The sequence below is a fragment of the Silurus aristotelis genome (assembly GCF_946808225.1).
Source record: "Silurus aristotelis genome assembly, chromosome: 5".
Lineage (NCBI taxonomy): Eukaryota > Metazoa > Chordata > Actinopteri > Siluriformes > Siluridae > Silurus > Silurus aristotelis.
In genome coordinates this window covers 24,543,833-24,563,103 of record NC_139578.1, presented here as the reverse complement: position 1 = coordinate 24,563,103, position 19,271 = coordinate 24,543,833, and the positions used below count along the sequence as shown (strand labels likewise).

General features: G+C 37.5%; 1 protein-coding gene across 6 annotated transcripts in view; it reads right to left on the bottom strand.

The window, feature by feature from the left end:
- The window catches only part of svep1 (sushi, von Willebrand factor type A, EGF and pentraxin domain containing 1), a 91,513-nt gene that overhangs the window by 29,749 nt on the left and 42,493 nt on the right, over nucleotides 1–19,271 (bottom strand). For 5 of the 6 annotated variants that reach the window (XM_083541396.1, XM_083541397.1, XM_083541399.1 and 2 more), the window contains exons 7-28: nucleotides 18,281–18,475; nucleotides 16,603–16,721; nucleotides 15,227–15,356; nucleotides 14,898–15,005; nucleotides 12,274–12,405; nucleotides 10,212–10,403; nucleotides 9,936–10,057; nucleotides 9,274–9,379; nucleotides 8,130–8,321; nucleotides 7,765–7,998; nucleotides 6,897–7,058; nucleotides 6,534–6,695; nucleotides 6,162–6,323; nucleotides 5,411–5,499; nucleotides 4,929–5,025; nucleotides 4,096–4,209; nucleotides 3,690–3,803; nucleotides 3,080–3,281; nucleotides 1,762–1,919; nucleotides 1,047–1,248; nucleotides 665–840; nucleotides 413–537 (exon numbers count right to left, since the gene is read on the bottom strand). In XM_083541396.1, coding sequence (XP_083397522.1) covers nucleotides 413–537; nucleotides 665–840; nucleotides 1,047–1,248; nucleotides 1,762–1,919; nucleotides 3,080–3,281; nucleotides 3,690–3,803; nucleotides 4,096–4,209; nucleotides 4,929–5,025; nucleotides 5,411–5,499; nucleotides 6,162–6,323; nucleotides 6,534–6,695; nucleotides 6,897–7,058; nucleotides 7,765–7,998; nucleotides 8,130–8,321; nucleotides 9,274–9,379; nucleotides 9,936–10,057; nucleotides 10,212–10,403; nucleotides 12,274–12,405; nucleotides 14,898–15,005; nucleotides 15,227–15,356; nucleotides 16,603–16,721; nucleotides 18,281–18,475 — 3,293 coding nt within the window. Of the gene's footprint in view, nucleotides 1–412; nucleotides 538–664; nucleotides 841–1,046; nucleotides 1,249–1,761; nucleotides 1,920–3,079; nucleotides 3,282–3,689; nucleotides 3,804–4,095; nucleotides 4,210–4,928; nucleotides 5,026–5,410; nucleotides 5,500–6,161; nucleotides 6,324–6,533; nucleotides 6,696–6,896; nucleotides 7,059–7,764; nucleotides 7,999–8,129; nucleotides 8,322–9,273; nucleotides 9,380–9,935; nucleotides 10,058–10,211; nucleotides 10,404–12,273; nucleotides 12,406–14,897; nucleotides 15,006–15,178; nucleotides 15,206–15,226; nucleotides 15,357–16,602; nucleotides 16,722–18,280; nucleotides 18,476–19,271 lie in introns of those variants that run through there. The other variant, XM_083541401.1, reaches the window with a different exon arrangement.

Here is a 19,271-nt window from a genome sequence, read left to right as displayed (position 1 = left end):
AGAAGGCCTGGTTTATTGCAGTCAATGATCTAATTTATCCCAGGGGTGTTCAGAAGGCTTAGTGTCAGAGTTCTATAACAGGCCACTCAAGATCTTCCACTCCAAACCATGAAAACCATCTTCTTCATTGAGCTGGCTTTGAGTATAAGGGCATTGTCACGCTGGAACAAGTTTGGTTCTAGTTAAAGTGAAAGGAAGTTTTAATGCAGTTTGGGGAAAAACTACATATGGCTGAAAAAGTCAATGTGTCCCAATTCTACTGTCCAAATAGTCTACGTTTTATATATATATATATATATATATATATATATATATATATATATATATATATATATATATATATATATATATTGCAGATAAAAGACAAATTGAGTCTAAAATGTAACAAATAACAAATTTAGCAGAGATGTACCTGTTGAGGTGAGAGGACATAATCCCAGATATTAAGCTGGCTGAGAGAACCAACAAAAGACTCAACTGGGTTGAAGCCCTCGCCTCTCTGATCCTGATCCTGTCCCAGCACCAGAGCACCACCTCCTACACAGATTACAGAACCCAAAAAGTTTCCTTATAATGTTACTATCATCCATTCTGAACTGTAAAGTTGTTGTATAAGTGTACAAATAAAACATGAGTGGTACTATACTGGGTGGTAGTAGTGTACCTGGTATGGTGCTACCCATGGACAGACCCTTTCCACCATCAGAAAGGCTTCCATCAATATAAATTCTCCAGTCACCATCTGTACTCCTCCAGGTCACACCAATGTGATGCCAGCGGCCATCGTTCACCGCCGGACAGTCAGTGATCCGTTCTTTCCCGTTCACATACACCACCCAGCTAAATGATACCAGGAGAGAGCTTACATACCTATCACTTATTTACATTTTACATATACATATCTCAAAATTTAGTGCTGAGCTATCTGTCAAATAATATTAATGTTATGTTTGTGATAATGATAAATACCAAGATAATAAAAATAAATACGTGCAGACATTCTTATTGTTTTTAAAAAGCTTGACTAAGGGCCAAAGACTGCTCACCCATTGTAATCTATGAGAAGAAACGCATTGTCACTGCCCCCTTCCACGGCATACGAGACCGGGGTTCCGTAGTTGACCGTGTCTGTTGACCTCATCCAGAATGTGCAGGTGATCTGAGTGAGTGCTGGCATCATTCCATCCATCATCACATAACCATGAATACCAGACACCTCAAACTCCAAGTTGAAAGAGGAAGACATTTCTGGAAATAAATACAAAAATATTATAGTACAGCACACAACAGAAAAACAGTCAAACTTTGTGTGAAGAAGTTTGTATAAGTAATCAGACCACCGGAAGAACAATCACAAATCCCGACAGCAACATTCCACAATATATGGGATTTTGCATCACTGTTTTTTTTTTTTTTTTTTTTTTACAAAACAGTGATGCCAAATACTTGTTTATTAAGAGATTGCCCACAAAAATGTTTTGTACCACATATTATCTAATACATAGTGTTAAATAATATAAATAATGAATGCATGAATTCTTTCCTGTAAATGGAAAATTCTTTGAGCAATCCACAAAACATGCACTATCCCATAATAATAATAATAATTACTCCCTGTTTCTACTAAATATACCTGCTATTTCCTTGCTTGCTGCTTCCTACAGTTCTGGAAAAACAACACTGATCTAGACTTTAAGATGTCTTACGATCTTACAACCTTCCTATCTCTCTGCATCTGTTTCCCAGCCATGGTGTTTATACCTGTCTCACACCTGGTTCCGTTGAACCCAGGAGGGCATCGGCACATGTAGCTCCCCACTTCATCTTTGCAAGTGGCACCGTTCAAACACGGGTTAGACTCGCACTCGTCCTCATCAACCTGGCACAGCTTCCCACTGAACCCGCTCACACACTCACACCTGAGGAAGGATGGATGGATGGATGGATGGATGGATGGATGGATAGATAGATAGATAGATAGATAGATAGATAGATAGATAGATAGATAGATAGATAGATAGATAGATAGATAGATAGATAGATAGATAGATAGATAGATAGATAGATAGATAGAAAGAACTTTATTGTCATTGCATTGTACAGGTACACAGCAACGAAATGCAATTTGGCATCTACTAGAAGTGCATTTAGCAATCGTGCAAATAGTGCAAATAAATAAGTAGCATATTTACAGCATGTGATATATATGTAAGCATATCTACAGTGAACAAATATAAAGGCTATAACAGTACAGAGATCTGTGGACATCATTAAGAAGTACAGATAAATGTTTTTAGGCTATGGCATTGAAAAAGAAATGTGCAAGCTGAATATATATATATATACACACATACATACATACATACATACATACATACATACACATGCATGCACAGGCACACATTATATATACATATACATGAATGTAAAATGTTGGGCAGAATGTACAGTAAGGCTATAAAGATATAAAGATACATAGGTGGGTAAATATAAAGGTGGGAGAAATTGTTTTCGTGCCTAATATAAACATAGTAGTACATTTCAGACTGAAATGAATGCAAATTCAAATAATTTTTGTTACTTTGTTCACACCTATATTTGTTACCTGAGTAGGTCTCTGCTGAACGTCACAAGTTTCCATGCTTCTGTTCCACAACAATTTCAGAAGAGATGCCGTTTCATCCATGCTAGTCGATTTTTAAAGGGCTTTAAAATGTCTTTAAATAGTGTAACATGCATCGTAGGTTTTTTATTTTGGTTTATTGTAAGTTTAATTAGTTTATTGTATTATTAGTTTATTGTCAGGTTTATTCATTTTCTTGCGCGGAATAATTGCAGGTCTCAACAATGTTGCCTGAAGAAGCACGCAAGCTGGAAATGTATGTTTATGTATGGCCATTTATCAGCAGCAGATCAGTATTTTTCAGCTTTAATTTTGAACTACTACTGGTAAGCTATTATAAAAAAAAATAGTCATTAAACACAGCAACTATATAAATAGTAAAACAACCAAAAATCTAAAGTCCGTTATATATTCTGATATATTACATATTGTCAGCATCTTAATGTGGTTACTTACTTGAAGTCATTGACAGCATCCACACATGTTCCTCCATTCAGACAAGGGCTGGTGTAGCACTCATCAATATTCACTTCACAACTCTCCCCAGTGAAACCATTACTACATAAGCAGGAATACCCAGCTTCCAGGTCCTTGCACACTCCTCCATTTTGGCAAGGCCTGGACTCACACTCGTCTATCTCCATTTCACAACGAAGTCCTACAAGTAGAACATTAGGCTGCTCATTACCATCTGAACGAAGTATTGAAAAGACTATGACAGAGATAAAGTGGCATGAATTTCCACCCTAAAAAGGTCTGTAATTCAGTGGTAGGACAAATATATCAGGATAACTTTAGGAAATCCTCTAGGAAAAGTCAGAAAAGATAAAAAAAAAAAACAATAAAGAAAATAACATCCAAGCTTTCCTCTGTCAACTGAGCCAAAATAAGTAAAAAAACATCTATTCAGCACATTGAGCAAGATTTGTATTTTTTAGAATACATTCCACTGAGTATGTTTTGGAGGTGTAGATGTTGTAAATAATTGCAGATCAGATATTTTAATCTTCTATGGCTTCCTGTCATCTCACTTTATTATGTTGAATTTTAGTTGTTTAGTTGTCACCTGTGAATCCATCTGCACAGCTGCAGCTGAACCGATTCACCTCGTCCACACAAACCCCGTCATTCAAACACGGAGAAGAGCTGCACTCGTTTATGTCAACTTCACACAATGAACCTACACACACATAAACACACACACACACAAACAAAAACACTCTTACTGGCCAGCTATGTACTTAATCATGCCCAGGTCTCAACAAAGAGGTCAGTGGCTAAATGGAAAAGAGCTGTAAGCCAAAGCATGTGCCCTACCTAGCCAACAAATCCGCACTCACTAGTCACTATTCCTTTGAGACTTCTCAGACAGCTGTGCCAGCTCAGAGTTTTTAAGCAAATGTAATTGGCCAAGCAGCAACATTTTGTGGCTATTTGCTCCTGTAAATCTGTGTTGGCAGTGAGATTCTTACCCACAAAGCCAGGCTTGCACTGGCACTGAAAGCCTCCCACTCCGTCTCTGCACAGGCCGCCGTTCTGACACGGAGCCGAGCCGCACTCGTTAATGTCACTCTCACATTTTGCTCCTGAGTAAGTAAAAAGGATACACACAGTAAACCAACCAACCAACAAACAAACATGTCTACATTTAAACTTTATAGTCAATTTACATTTCATAAAATCCCACTGATTAACATAGCAACCGTAAACTCAATACAATAATCATTCATCTGCAAACACACTTACAAGAAAATAGTGCATTTTATATACTATTGAGCAAACAATTGTTGCAATTGTATCATCAAAATGTATGTCAGTGTTTTTTACATTATAATGATATTATATCCTTTCATAATCCAACCTCCATATGAGACCAGATAGATAAAAAATGAAAGGAAATCAAGCTGAGAATGTCAAAGCTACTCTGGCAGAATCAGTCAACTTTTGAAACACCCTCTGAAATTCAGCTTCTGTAACAGATCCTTCATTGCAGTCATTCATATGCATTTATGCACTTTATTTAACAGAAGGCAGCTGATCCAAAAACAAAAACACAAAAATAACAACAAACAACATATGTGTTATTTATTGCCATAAACCTGACCATTAAGTACAATCTTTAAAAGGTAACAGTGATCAGCCATTGCAATCAGTCATTGCTCAACATGCTCTAGGTTGTAATAAATGTACAAACACTCAATTGGTGACACACTGAAAGCTATAAATACATTCATTCTCAAGAAATGTATCTTCTATTTTAATAAGCATAGCAAAATATGTTTTTGTAGTATATGTTGTATATTACCTGTGAACCCTGTGAGACATGTGCACACATAACCCACTCCGACCTCCTCACAGGTGCCGTGGTTCTGACACGGGTTGAGGAAGCACTCATGGAACATCTGAAACATAAAGTAGAGCAGGTCAGATTGTTCATATTTCTATTTAGGTTGACTGAATACAGAAGTCATTCATCAGCAAAAAAAAAGATGTTCATTAAGTAATGATAATGTAAGTTTTATAAAACTACACGGCATTTACAAAATGACTTTTAACCTTTTATAGTAACAGATACATTATACCGTAATTTGTGGATGTCAATAAAACAAGATTGTTTCCAAGTTAACTGAAGAAAAACTGCAAAACAAACCAGGCTTATAACACTGTTGATTATTTTCCTATAACAGCACTGTACAAATGTTTTATTTCTTATATGCAGCCTGTAGTGGATTGTGATGCTTTTAAAAACATAAAGTAGCTATAAATCTGATGAACAGATTGACTTGCCTGACTGCTGGCCTGGTAGTCTCTTTTCAGAGGACTTTTTGTAGCGGTTGTTACACTTTCCTCCTTAGGCAAGAAACTGGAGCCAAAGGCTGTGATGCAGAGTTATACAGACAAAAAAAGAGAAAGAAGCAGATGAAAGGCAAAAGAAAATAGGACACAGCCAGCAATTGAAAGACATGTCTGCTATCAGAACTGGAATACATTATCCCGAGGCATTTATCAACTTCATCATCTTTTCCAGCCTGCAGCTAATTATCCTTTTCTGTAAAAAGAATCTTCCACATGAGCCTATCTGTGTTATCACGCAAGTAGACGTCCTTCCTTCCGGACAAAAATGCTGACATTAACACTCAATTTATGTAATATTAAAAAAGCTTGTAGATTAATACTGTATAATATTAAAGTTGACTTGGGTAGATTGTGATTTAGAATATAATTAGTATAGTATAGTATAGTATAGTATAGTATAGTATAGTATAGTATAGTATAGTATATAGACATACTGTATAGTATATGTCTGATCTGGAAATTAGCTCCGCCTACAGTTGCAAACCAAAAAGTCAGATCAGAATTTATGGAGAAGGAAGCCTTGACATTGCTTTTAATAAAGGGTGGAGGTTGAAAATTGAGGTCATTCTAAGGAAATATCTTTTATTCAGATTGACATCACTGTGTGTCACTCAATAAGCTGCTTATAAACACATCATTATAACCATATTTACTACGAATATAAATAATAAAGCTGGAATACTGGAGCACTGTTGAATGTTTCTGGCTCCTGAGATGGTTGTGGTGCCATAGAAAGGGCAGGAGAGGCAGTAAGATCGTCCCTCTTCAGGTTGGTAGTAGTCACGTGGACAGGGGTAACACAGGACCAGTCCGGTTCGAGAGAAATGACCTGCAGAGCATGGGACTAGAGAAGACATGGAGAAGGAAAGAGAGACAATGAGAAGATAAGATTAGGAAAAAAAAGGAGAGATAGAATTAAGAGGTGAGGTGAAGACATTGAGTGATGAGGTGAGATTAAAGAACAGGAATGTGCCTTTTGCTGCTCTATTCTATTACTGCAGATAAGGAATACTGCTGAGCTGGATAATGACTGTGCAGCAGAGATGAAGCTCACCTCCACATTCGCTCTGGTCCATGGCTCCTCTGTTGACGGTGGAGGTTTTCGGAGGGCAGGGCACACATGAGCGTGAGCCAAAACCAGGCTGATACAGGCCCAGTGGGCATGACTCGCACGTCTCCAGTCCACTGAGTGATGAGCTGCCAGGCTTACACTGTGCTGGAGACAGATACACACACACAAAAAACAAAACAATACACAGATAATAACCATTAATATGGAACATTTCTTAAACACTGACACTGCAATATATAAACAAGCGCTTTAAATCAGAGGTTAAAATAAAGAAAGGGGTTCATGATTTTAATAATTAATTGAATTGCTTGCTGGCATAATTCTGTTTTTTTCTCAAGCGCATACCTTTGCAATCGGACAGGCTGCGCGAGTGAAGGTATGGGGTGGAGAATCCGTCTGGACACATCTTGCACTGTGTCTGGCCTTCCTCTTCCTGATACGATCCCCTCCTGCAGCTCTCACACTCAGCAGAGTCCACTGAGAAATAAGTCCCCACTGGACACTGCACTACAGGACACAGAGGACAGAGGCTTCAGTTCACTTTCTCACCAATTCCGGTTTTGGCTTTCAGTCTACTTAGACCAGAGAGCAATCTCTAGCGATCTATCAATATATTTTACATTGTCGTATGCACAATTGTATCCTGTATTAATCATTTTTAAGGGATATTTGCATAATAATGTATGTAAGTTACATTTAATGTGCCCTATACAATAAGAGCATGTACTTTAAAATGCTAATTTAAAGAAACTATTTATAAAAATCCTTTTATAGCACTGTGACATTTTTATTTTGCATGTATTTTTTTTCTAAGAAATTACATTTTTATCCATTTATCATTATATGTATTTATTAGTTACATGAAAGCTATAAACAATCACTGATCATCCTCTCTCTCATCCTTCTGACCAATTAGATTCACAAAAACATCAGTGCTTTAAGCAGAAAAATAAGATTGTAAAAAAAAATCTTCTTCTGCACACCTTTGCCCTAGATATACTATTAAAAACTAATCCAATACATTAAAGCATGTGTATGCATGTGTACAGTCTGCTGCTATAGGAGCTGTTATCATTTGTCATACGAAGATGGAGCACATGGTGTGATCAACACAAATTTGAACGTTCAGTTCGTTTCAATTTTAACAATATCACTAAAAAAGTCAGAATTGTTGTGTGATGATTTATCGTGCAGTATGAGCTCAGTAACTCACCGCACATGCGGCCCTTCAGCACAGATCCTGGGCGACAGTACAGATAAGCCTTCTTACTGTCCAGAGATTTAGGGTCGGCAACAATCATCTCAGATGATACATGAAAGGTGCTCAGTGGCTGTTTACTCAGTGTCCTCTTCAACCGATTGGTCAATAACTCCAGCGTTCGCAACAGTCGCTTTTGATTGGCTGCTTCCATCGAGTCATTTCTCGAAAGTGGCAGTGGGATGCTTGCTGGGAGAAAGGAGAGATGGCAGAACAGCACAGAGTCTTTGCATTAAAATGTTTAGACATTAATCATTGTTTTGCAAAAAATAAGTGTTTTTTATTCTACAAATCAATTTGAAAAGATTTGTATATTTTACCTGAGATATTAAAGTATATCTGGATCTTTTGGTCACGTGTGGGACCAGTGATCTCACGATGCCGTTTACCCCTCAAAAGGGAAGTGTGGTGGAATGCACCATCCTGCTGGAGAGGAGCACGCTGATGATCTGGAGAAAAACCACTATCAAAGTAAGCATAGTCCTGACCGTTACTGCTCCATCCTCCTGGACCTGAGAAGAGAGAGTGTACATTAGAATACATCACATTTGTACTATTATTTAACCTTTAATCGGTCCTTGGGGTCTATATGACCCCAATCGACTTTTCCTTGATTAAAAAAAAGGGTTCCCTTCATCTGAGTGGAATAATATTTTGTGACTTTTCCTACATAATCTATCTATACACACACACAAAAACTGGGCTTGATTCGGTTGTTCTGAAGGTATGTAAAAAATGTTTTTACACTTCTGGTCTTCGGGGTCAATATGACCCCACATTGAAATGAATGGGAAATGTGAAAAAAACTCAATATTTTTTCTTCATTTGTCAAAAATAAAATCTATAAATCCAGCATAAATCAGAAATTTAGATCATCATTTAAGTGATTTTTTCATAAAAAATTAATATTTCATATGCAAGCTTATGGTGTAGTTGAGGAATTGTGTGGTAAATAGGTACAAAAGTACTTCATATCTCCCAAAACACAGCATTAATGAATAGATGAGAAGTAAACAAAAAAAATATATATTATTTGTATAATTAAAAATGTATATTTTTTGTATAATTTCTCTATCAATTGTTGGGGTCATATAGACCCCAAAGACCAGATTTGTAAACAGGAAACGAAGACCTTATGAGGGTTAATTTAATGCTAGCGAGTATAAGCATTTGTGATTACATCTTAACATTTATAAGGCAATATAAACAGAGCTCTGTCAGACATTTGACGCTTTTTCAAACTTGTGGCAATGTAGTGTTTTAGCATGTTAGATCTCAATGGGTAAGTTTTATGGTATCACTAAAAGAACTGTGGTGTTAAACACCTGCTATGGCATCATAACATCATTTGCATTAGGATCCTGACAGCTACATCCTTCACTATTCTGCTATAAAGTGAATATTAAAAACCCCAACAGAATTTAGAATTACACATTGGAGCATGTGCAGGCAGTGAATCCTCACCAATGGCAAATCCATTTGGATAATCATAGTTGTACTCCAGACATTGTCCCTGCGTCATCACTTCCAGTTTACAGTTGATCTCATCTCCACCGCAGATTTTGGGAACCTGTAAGATTGTGGAACTTTTAGAAAACAACAGATGAGGGAGGCCAGAGCAAACTATATGAACAACAATTTGTGGATGCCTGACCCTAAGATTCATATCTGCTTTTGTACGTCCCATTTCACATTGAATCCCCATTTGCTGTAAAATAAGCTCCACTTTTCTGGGAAGATGTTTCACTAGATTTTGGAGTGTGGATATGGAGATGAAGGGTGAGGAGGCCTGGGGTGCAGTCAGTGTTCCAATTCATTCCAAAGGTGTTCAGTACAGTTAAGGCCAGAATTTTTATAGCAAGTCACTCAAGATCTTTCACTCCAATCAATGTAAACCATATGTTCATGGCGCTGGCTTTGTGAACTCTAATAGTTGAAGTGAAGGGAAAATGTAAAGCTGCTGCATCCAAAGACGTCCTATATATTGTAACTTAGTGCCTCCAACTTTGTGGTAAGAGATTTGAAAAGAACCACATATTGCTGGAAAAGTCAGGTGTCCACATACTTGTGTCCAAATAGTTTATCTGTGTTGTTCATGCTTTATGTTTATGTGTGAGAAATCTTACTAGATCTCCTAGAATATTAGTGAAATCTCCAGTGAAGGACTTCAGCAGTTCTGGGTCGTCACAGCGTGATGCTTTAAACAGCATCTCGAAGGGTTTGAAGCCATTATTGGCTATTCTGTTCTCTAAAAAAAGAAAACTTTGATCCAAGCAATCTTTAAAGTATGAAATGTGACATGAATGAAATATGACTTAATAAAATATGAATTTCCACTGCCCAGTGGAGACAGCAACAAGAGGCAAAGAAATGAAGTGAGATATCAGAGAGAGGATACTCACGGGAGCAGTCTGGTCTGTCCGGAGTTCGTGATGGTTCCCATCGACCATCATTTGGGCAGAAATAGCTGTGCACTGCATTCTGGGTAAGACTGTAACCCTCTATGCAGACCAGAGTGCAATTCACCCCCTTCTCCTCTTTTGTGCAGGAGAAATTTGCATTGACCGGCACATATGGTTGCTCACATGTGGAACCTGTTGATAGATTTATAAGGAGCATAAGACATTTTTATACAGCAAAGTAGTTTTACAATGTCAAAAAAAAATTATAACAAAAAAAACCGGAAAAACTCAACATGTAAGTCTGGAAAGCTCATCAGATGATCCTGCAAGTGATGTCTGGCAAACAGCCAAAAAAGATTAAAATGAAAGAAAAAAAAAAGTGTTTAAAAAAAAATATATATATTTTTCTTTATATTTGATTGTTTATTTGCTTTTATTATATTAGGGTTACACAAAGATTGTATTTTGTGAAGAGCCATTTTAACAAATGCAGTGATAAAAACAACCATTTTGTGTCAATTTGTATAAACTTCTCTAAAGAATGAACCTCATTCTGTCAATAGACAGGAACCAGTCAAAATAGTGGCATGACACTGGCATATTAGTGGTCCAGTGATGTGAACATATAAAAATGCATCGCTGTTAACAAGGCTTCTAAGAACTATGTATATATACATGTCCACTGTGAGAGACATAATCTAAAAAAAAATAAATCCAGAAATCACAATATATGATTGGTAGCATCATGCTTTGGGGGTGTTTTTCTGCACATGGGACAGGGCGACTGCACTGTATTAAGGAGAGGATGACCGGGGCCATGTATTGCAAGATTTTGGGGAACAACCTCCTTCCCTCAGTTAGAGCAATGAAGATGGGTCGAGGCTGGGTCTTCCAACATGACAATGACCCGAAGCACACAGCCAGGATAACCAAGGAGTGGCTCTGTAAGAAGCATATCAAGGTTCTGGCGTGGCCTAGCCAGTCTCCAGACCTAAACCCAATAGAGAATCTTTGGAGGAAGCTCAAACTCCGTGTTTCTCAGCGACAGGCCAGAAACCTGACTGATCTAGAGAAGATCTGTGTGGAGGAGTATGCCAAAATCCCTCCTGCAGTGTGTGCAAACCTGGTGAAAAACTACAGGAAACGTTTGACCTCTGTAATTGCAAACAAAGGCTACTGTACCAAATATTAACATTGACTTTCTCAGGTGTTCAAATACTTATTTGCAGCTGTATCATACAAATAAATAATAAAAAAATCATATATTGTGATTTCTGGATTTTTTATTTTAGATTATGTCTCTCACAGTGGACATGCACCTACGATGACAATTTCAGACCCCTCCATGATTTCTAAGTGGGAGAACTTGCAAAATAGCAGGGTGTTCAAATACTTATTTTCCTCACTGTATATATATATATATATATATATATATATATATATATATATATATATATATATATATATATATATATATATATATATATATATATATATATATATATACAGTACAGACCAAAAGTTTGGACACATCTTCTCATTCAAAGAGTTTTCTTTATTTTCATTTATTTCTTTATTTTATGAAAATTGTAAAGTCACACTGAAGGCATCAAGGGCTATTTGACCAAGAAGGAGAGTGTTGGGGTGCTGCGCCAGATGACCTGGCCTCCACAGTCACTGGACCTGAACCCAATCGAGATGGTTTAGGGGTGAGCTGGACCGCAGAGTGAAGGCAAAAGGGCCAACAAGTGCCAAGCATCTCTCGGGGAACTCCTTCAAGACTGTTGGAAGACCATTTCAGGTGACTACCTCTTGAAGCTCATCAAGAGAATGCCAAGAGTGTGCAAAGCAGTAATCAAAGCAAAAGGTGGCTACTTTGAAGAACCTAGAATATGACATTTTTCAGATGTTTCACACTTTTTTGTTATGTATATAATTCCATATATAATTCCACATGTGTTAATTCATAGTTTTGATTTTCATAGTCATGAAAATAAAGAAAACTCTTTGAATGAGAAGGTGTGTCCAATATATATATACTCTATGTCATTGCTACTTGTACCTTGCACTGTGATGATAAGCTCACAGGTGCGGTTGTTGCCAGATGGATCTGTGGCGGTGTAATACACTGCTGTCTCTCCAACAGGAAATGGATCAGCAGGAGAATGAGTCCTGGAAATGTTCAGTTGAGCACCTACAATTCGGAAGACACCACTTCAATGATGCATAACTTTAAAGTAACTGTAATAGAATATATATATATATATATATATATATATATATATATATATATATATACAGAGCGAGATAGAGAGAGAGAGAGAGAGAGAGAGAGAGAGAGAGAGAGAGAGAGAGAGAGAGAGAGAGAGAGAGAGAGAGAGAGAGAGAGAGAGAGAGAGGAAGAAATAGATTTATATAGAGTTATTCACTTGGCATGGAATAATTTCATTATTTCTGGCCTGCCATTTTCCAGATTTACTAGCCAGCCAACATTTTTGTCACAATGGCTCCACCTGTATAAACACAAGCTCCATTTTCCATGATCAGCAACCAAAAATCACTCTATGGCTAATCACTTGATCTGTCATGTGATCACTTATTACAGTCTCAAACCTCCAATCAGTTATACTCACTTGGTCCTAATCAGAAGTTCAATATCTACATCACAAATCTCAGTTTATTGTTTCAGTTTAAAGTGTCATCAAAACCCTGAATTCACTCTATTTCTATTAAGTTTATTGAATTTTTCAATGTTAATTGTTTTAACCATTGTTGGATTATAACTTTGACCCTGTCTTTGCCCACTAGATTTTATCTGAACTATTGGCAATTATTGCTCAAATCATAACCACAGCAAATGTAACTGTACATGTTTAAAGTGAGTAAAAAATACCAGTCAGTTGTTTGGAAAATAACAATTTATAATTTGGTGTTGTAATAAACCAGCATTCATTACTAAAATCATTTGTTGCTTTTTCTCATGTCTTCTTTTGATTCATCCTCAATTCACCTTTCTTTCCACCAAATGTTTGGAAGAAAAAAACATTTTGAACTCAATGAGAAAAGTATAAAATCTGTCCTCCTGTGGTGGACTGAATTTGACCAACTACTGAAACATACTAAAATTAACTGAATTTTGATTGTAATGAAAATGATGACACTGGTGGTTCCATTAAATAAAATTAAATAAAAAGCTCTCTAGGGAACACTTCTATTTTATGTTTTTATTTTTATTTTATTATAGTTAAGTAACAATGTGTAAATAGCTTGGTGTATAGATTAGGGGAAAGGGATAGCTTATTGGTTAAGATGTTGGAATTCTGATCAGGAGGTTGTAAGTTTAATTCACAGCACCATTAAACACCACTGCTGGGCCCCTGAGCAAGGCCCTTAACCCTAAAATGCTCCGATTTATAAATGAGATAATTGTCACTCTGGATTTACAGCATTTGGATTTGCCAAATGTAGATAGATACTGTAGATACAGTAATATTGCATTGTGACTGGCATTGCTGTTGCTGCTATAAACAATTAAAGAACAGATCTGTGGAACACTAATATAAAAAAAAAATAGTTTATAAAGGTTCTAATTGTGTTTTAAACACAGTTAAAGATAAAACAGAGTAAACCTTCTGTAAACCTCTATCAGGTACCTCATACACCAAACCAGTCACTGTGCTCCATGAGGATCAACAAACTCCTGTGTTAGAGGAGAATCACTGCTAGAGCTGTAGGTGATATTAAATCTCCTAATTTAGTACAGCTACCAAGTTATTTCATAGTGATTCAAACAAAACACAAACACACGATCAGCCATGCATGTGCATGACTCTCTCTTACACCCACACCCACACACCGTTTTCCACAGTGCAGTACACAGAGCCATTCCAAACTGTCTGACAAACGTCTGGGAGCAGCGTCTGCTGGATGGTGCCGCTCGCCGCCACTCTTTCCTAAATATAGCCAAGCATCAGGGTGTGGATTCGGAAAACCATAGCATGCTATCGTCAATCTAACGTTGATGTGACGTCGACAAAGAGCCTCGGAGTAGCCACAGTGGGCCAGTTACACATAGATGTGTGTGTGTGTGTGTGTGTGTGTGTGTGTATGTGTGTGTGCTGGCATGATTAAGGTTTTTTACCATGTTTCATTTCATTTCATTTCATTTAATTTCATTTCATTTCATTTCAACTTTGCAAATGCCTGCCTTAGTACAGAAAAATGCATTATGGCGACCCTCCTACGGTATTTTCCACACCGGTATCCAACAAACCAATACATCCTGACCCTGCCTTATCACTGCCTTGAAATCTCATCCAGTTCTCTATGTAGCAAAACATTTCCTGAATGGAGTCCCTAAAATGCCTGTGAATCAGCTGAACCCATGAACGCAGTAAAACTCTAGTGATGGGTCTAGCACATGCTCGCTAGGGATTTCGGGAGCTGTCTAATGCACATGGCACATGGAAACCTCGTTTCCGGGTTCCAAGTAGAAATGAAGAATTTTGGTAGATTCAGGTTCTTACAGCACTGCAATTGTAATCCTGGTCTTTCTATCAAAGCCTACATTTTTCCTGGACACTTTCTGTAGATATCGTGCCCTTATTCAGTAACCACATCTTGTTTTTTCTAAATTTCCATAGATCGTCTCACTTTCTCTCACACTCCATTTCTTTGGCTGTGTACCTGAATTGTCTGAAAACTGTGGCTCGTCCCAGTAGACTGGCGTCTCCGTGTCTGTAGCCTGGACGGTGGGTGGAGACCGGCACCTGTCAATCAACGGAGGCTCCATATCTAAGGAAATAGAAACACTTTAAGGATTCCAAGCTGATTATGGCGACATCCTTGAAAAGCTGAGGACCAAAAAAGAGTTGAGTCAAGTGCATGCATTGGGGTTCCTCAAGAATCATGGAAAAATAGTGAATTTCACTGAGAAGTGAAAACAATACATTTTTCAAATTACTGGCCTCTGGTCAGTACAGTTCATTATAGATGAGTCGGAAAGCAGGACACACCAATAACAGTGACAGTGAAGGAGCAGTTGGCCTTGTTCCCAGCAGGATCGGTAGCTGTGTACGTGATGACTTCTGTGCCAATTGGAAAAGGCTGGGCAGGGCTTAGAATAGGCGTGACCTGAACAATAACCTGAGAAATGAGCCAAAGTACATCAATAAATTAATATATGATTTTATATCATGGCACTGCCTTAATTCTGAAAGTAATGATTATTTGTATTTATTCTTTGCAATAAACTTCAAGTGAAAGTAAGCAATTACAATCATAAACCATAAAAGGTTCAAAAGTATGATGTGTCTTTTAAAAGTGTAACCATTTGCACATTGCTGTGGAATATAATAGAATTATAAAACACTACTGGACATGCTTTTTGTTTTTATCAGTAACTCTGATAAAAATAACAGGTTGCTTCCAGTTATACCAAATGATCTGACAGGCAATTGTCCTGATAGTGAAACTGAAGCTGGAATATCAGGATTTGAACTCTTGACCTTCTGAGACTTTGTATGTACAGTGTAGTTCTGAACTTCATAAATATAAATAGTTTTTCATTTTATTTTGTGTAAGGGTTGAGTGATCTGTTAACAGTTTATAGTTATTTTGGTTCTGTCATTTCTGATAAGATATTTTTGCTAATGGATAGTGACATCCTTGTGAAGGATTTAAGATGTTTCAGTGTTGATAATGTCACTGAGCAACACTATAATGGGGCATTTGAGATGTTGGGTTCAAGAATGTCTGAGAGCTTGCCTATGAGCTCTAACTAAAAACTTTAAAGGAGCAAAGCCAGAAGGATTGGCAGTAATCATCTGTTAAGGCTAGTCATTCAGGATTCTTCAGACTTTGTAGACTCTACTTTGTAGAGCAAAAAATAACAATTACAGTATGGTTCAAACTGTCACGACTGGATTTACTAAACCCAAAAGTGGACAGTTTTACGTCATGTCTTGAGCTCAATTAGAGAGCACACAAACGAGCAGCTGGAGGAGACTGCACGGATTACCACTGTTTTAATGAGGAAATCTGAGTCTGTGCCATGAACCAGGTCAGATGTAGGTCTCCAAAAATATAATTGTTCACAGCAAAACTTTCCATGATAATTCAAACTGTGTAAAAAGAAGGAACCGTTCAGCCAATACAAACCTTATCCATTTCATCCAATTACAATGAACGCTTGAAACGCTTATTGATATTTTGTCAAGGTTTGCAATGCGAGGAAGTGCATTGCAAACAATTGCAAAAAAGTGCTGGTTTGACTACACTATTGACAAGCTTTAGATGAAGTTCCAGGTTGTTCTTATTGTTATCTGTTTATCTGAGGAGAAACCTAAGCTCAAAAGACAAAATGAGAAAAGATAAATCAATTAAAACCTACCTCATTTCCGGAGTTATCTCTCAGTACTGGTGCACTCAGAGTCACATTAGAGGAGCCCTGATGCTTGTTGGTCTGTGTGACAATATTCTCAGGACACTGAATCCATGGAGGCTCTGCATCTATGAAAATCATAACAAAACAGAAACACAACAATACCATTAAGAAAAAACACAAGTTAGGAGTTAATGATTCAAGATTTATTATTTGTCACAGACATATTTGTATGCAGAATACAACTTGCCTTGAAATGTAAAGGACTTAAAATATAATGGATTAAAAATATTGCATCGGCTAAAAACTGAGGCAGTGATTACATGTAATATGTTGGTAAAGATCAAGATTAATGATCATGAATCCTTTCATCTGAAAAATAGATCTACAGTGACTACAGAAAGAGTTCTACTGAAATACACATTCAATATAGAATTACACAAACATGCATTATAAAGTTTAATTTACAAATTCTGCAAAAAAACACAATTTTGACACAATTCTTAGGACACTACATGGAGAAAAGTATTGGGACACTTTTCCAGCCATATGCAGTTTTTTTCCCCCCAACTTCTACCACAACGTTGGAGGCACACAATTGTATAGAATGTTTTTGGATGTGGTAGCATTCAATTTCCCTTCACTTGAACCAAACCTGTTCCAGCATGACAATGCCCCTGTAAAAGCTCCATGAAAATGTAGTTTACATGGATTAAAGTGGAAGCTCTTGAGTGGCCTGCCATAGAGCTCTGTCATCAATCCTATTGAACACCTTTGGAATGAATTGGAAAGCTGACTGCACCCCAGGCCTCCTCACCTACATCAGTATATGACTTTACTAATACCCCTGTGGCTGAATGAGTATAAATATATCCACAAGCACACTCCAAAATCTAGTGCAACATCTTTACAGAAGAGTGGAGCTTATTCTAACAGCAGGTGTTCATGAATTTGTCCATATCATGTAAATAAATACTGATTTCCCAACAGCTGATTTTTTTTAAACTTAAATTCTAAGTAAGTTTTAAAGAAAGAGGTTTTCTGTTCTTTTCTTAGTGGAGGGAAACATTTTTGTCTTGGATAAACACACATGCTACACATGTGGTATGGTGAGTCTTCTTTAAGCAATATTTTGGGGTGCAACACACATCATAAGAGCATCTGTTTGGTTGTCAGTCCCCCCAACTCACCCACACACACAAGGAGAAAGAGTGGTTCATATAAGCATTTTTCTTTCTTCCTCTTGTCTAGTTGAATAAATGTGCAGATGGAAAGGGCATCTTAGTGATAGAAAGCAGAAGACATCAATTCTTTTTACATTCTGCCTGGGCTCAGTCAGGACGTGCTAAAGCCTGCACGCTGGACCAGGCTGGAATCCTTTAGTTTTTGCACGCATGGTGTTTGAGGAGTTTCCACTAAGCCTGGTGGGCATTACACGGAAAGTTCAGCTGGGTGTCATTGCAGGAAAAACAGACAACCTGCTGAAGCAGACATCCCATCTGCACCCATGTGATTTAAAATTTTACAGACTACCGGTCTCTTTCTCTCTCCCCTTATACACACACTCACACACACCTACACACTCATACACACATATGTAGTTCTGGTACCGGTCTCTTTCTCTCTCCCCTTATACACACACTCACACACACCTACACACTCATACACACATATGTAGTTCTGGTACCTGCACAGGTGATTTTATGCATATTGTTACTCCAGTCTCCAGTTGGCAGGCAGCGCACCTCTGGATTTCCGAGAAGACGATAACCTTGGTGACAAGAAAATCTACACACGGCTCCACTCCGCATTGCTCTTTTACCACAGGCGGGAGGTGACAGACGGACTTGCTCCGGGGTTACAATGGGAGAACAACGCACCTCTGAAAAAGGGACAACATTCAAAGGGAACAATGGAGCATCGAGAAGAGGACAGGCACCATCAGAGTTACAAATCAGGGGTCAATTTTTTCTTTTGAAATGTAATCATAACCTAAGTTATGGAAGCCTTTCGAAAGTTAGTCAAATAAAAGTAAATGCTGTTAGATACTATTTTGAAAAAAGATATATATATATATATATATATATATATATATATATATATATATATATACATATATATATATATATATATATATATATATATATATATATATATATATATATATATATATATATATATATATTAAAAAACATATTTAGGGTGTGAAAATGCTCTTAAAATGTGGAGACATAGTTTCCATAATGTTAGTTTGAAAGGAGCAGACACAGAGAGAGAGAGAGAGAGAGAGAGAGAGAGAGAGAGAGAGAGAGAGAGAGAGAGAGAGAGAGAGAGAGAGAGAGAGAGAGAGAGAGAGAGTTTCCCCACATCACCATTACAGAAACATGGGGTTTTGGAATTCTTGGACACAGTGGGAAAAAATGAAAAGCCACAACACACTCACACACACACACACACACACACACACACACACACACACACACACACACACACACACACACACCGCCAGCAAGAAGCCCTCACCCTGAACAACATCTCTCTTTGGAGCCCGCTGTACAGGCTTGGCTATGGATTTAGCAGACATTAAGTGAGACTGGACACGATACCACTGAAACACAAACTGATCATCCATATTCTCTGGCGCTCCCCTTGTCCTTTGGTTACATTGAGCATGTGCC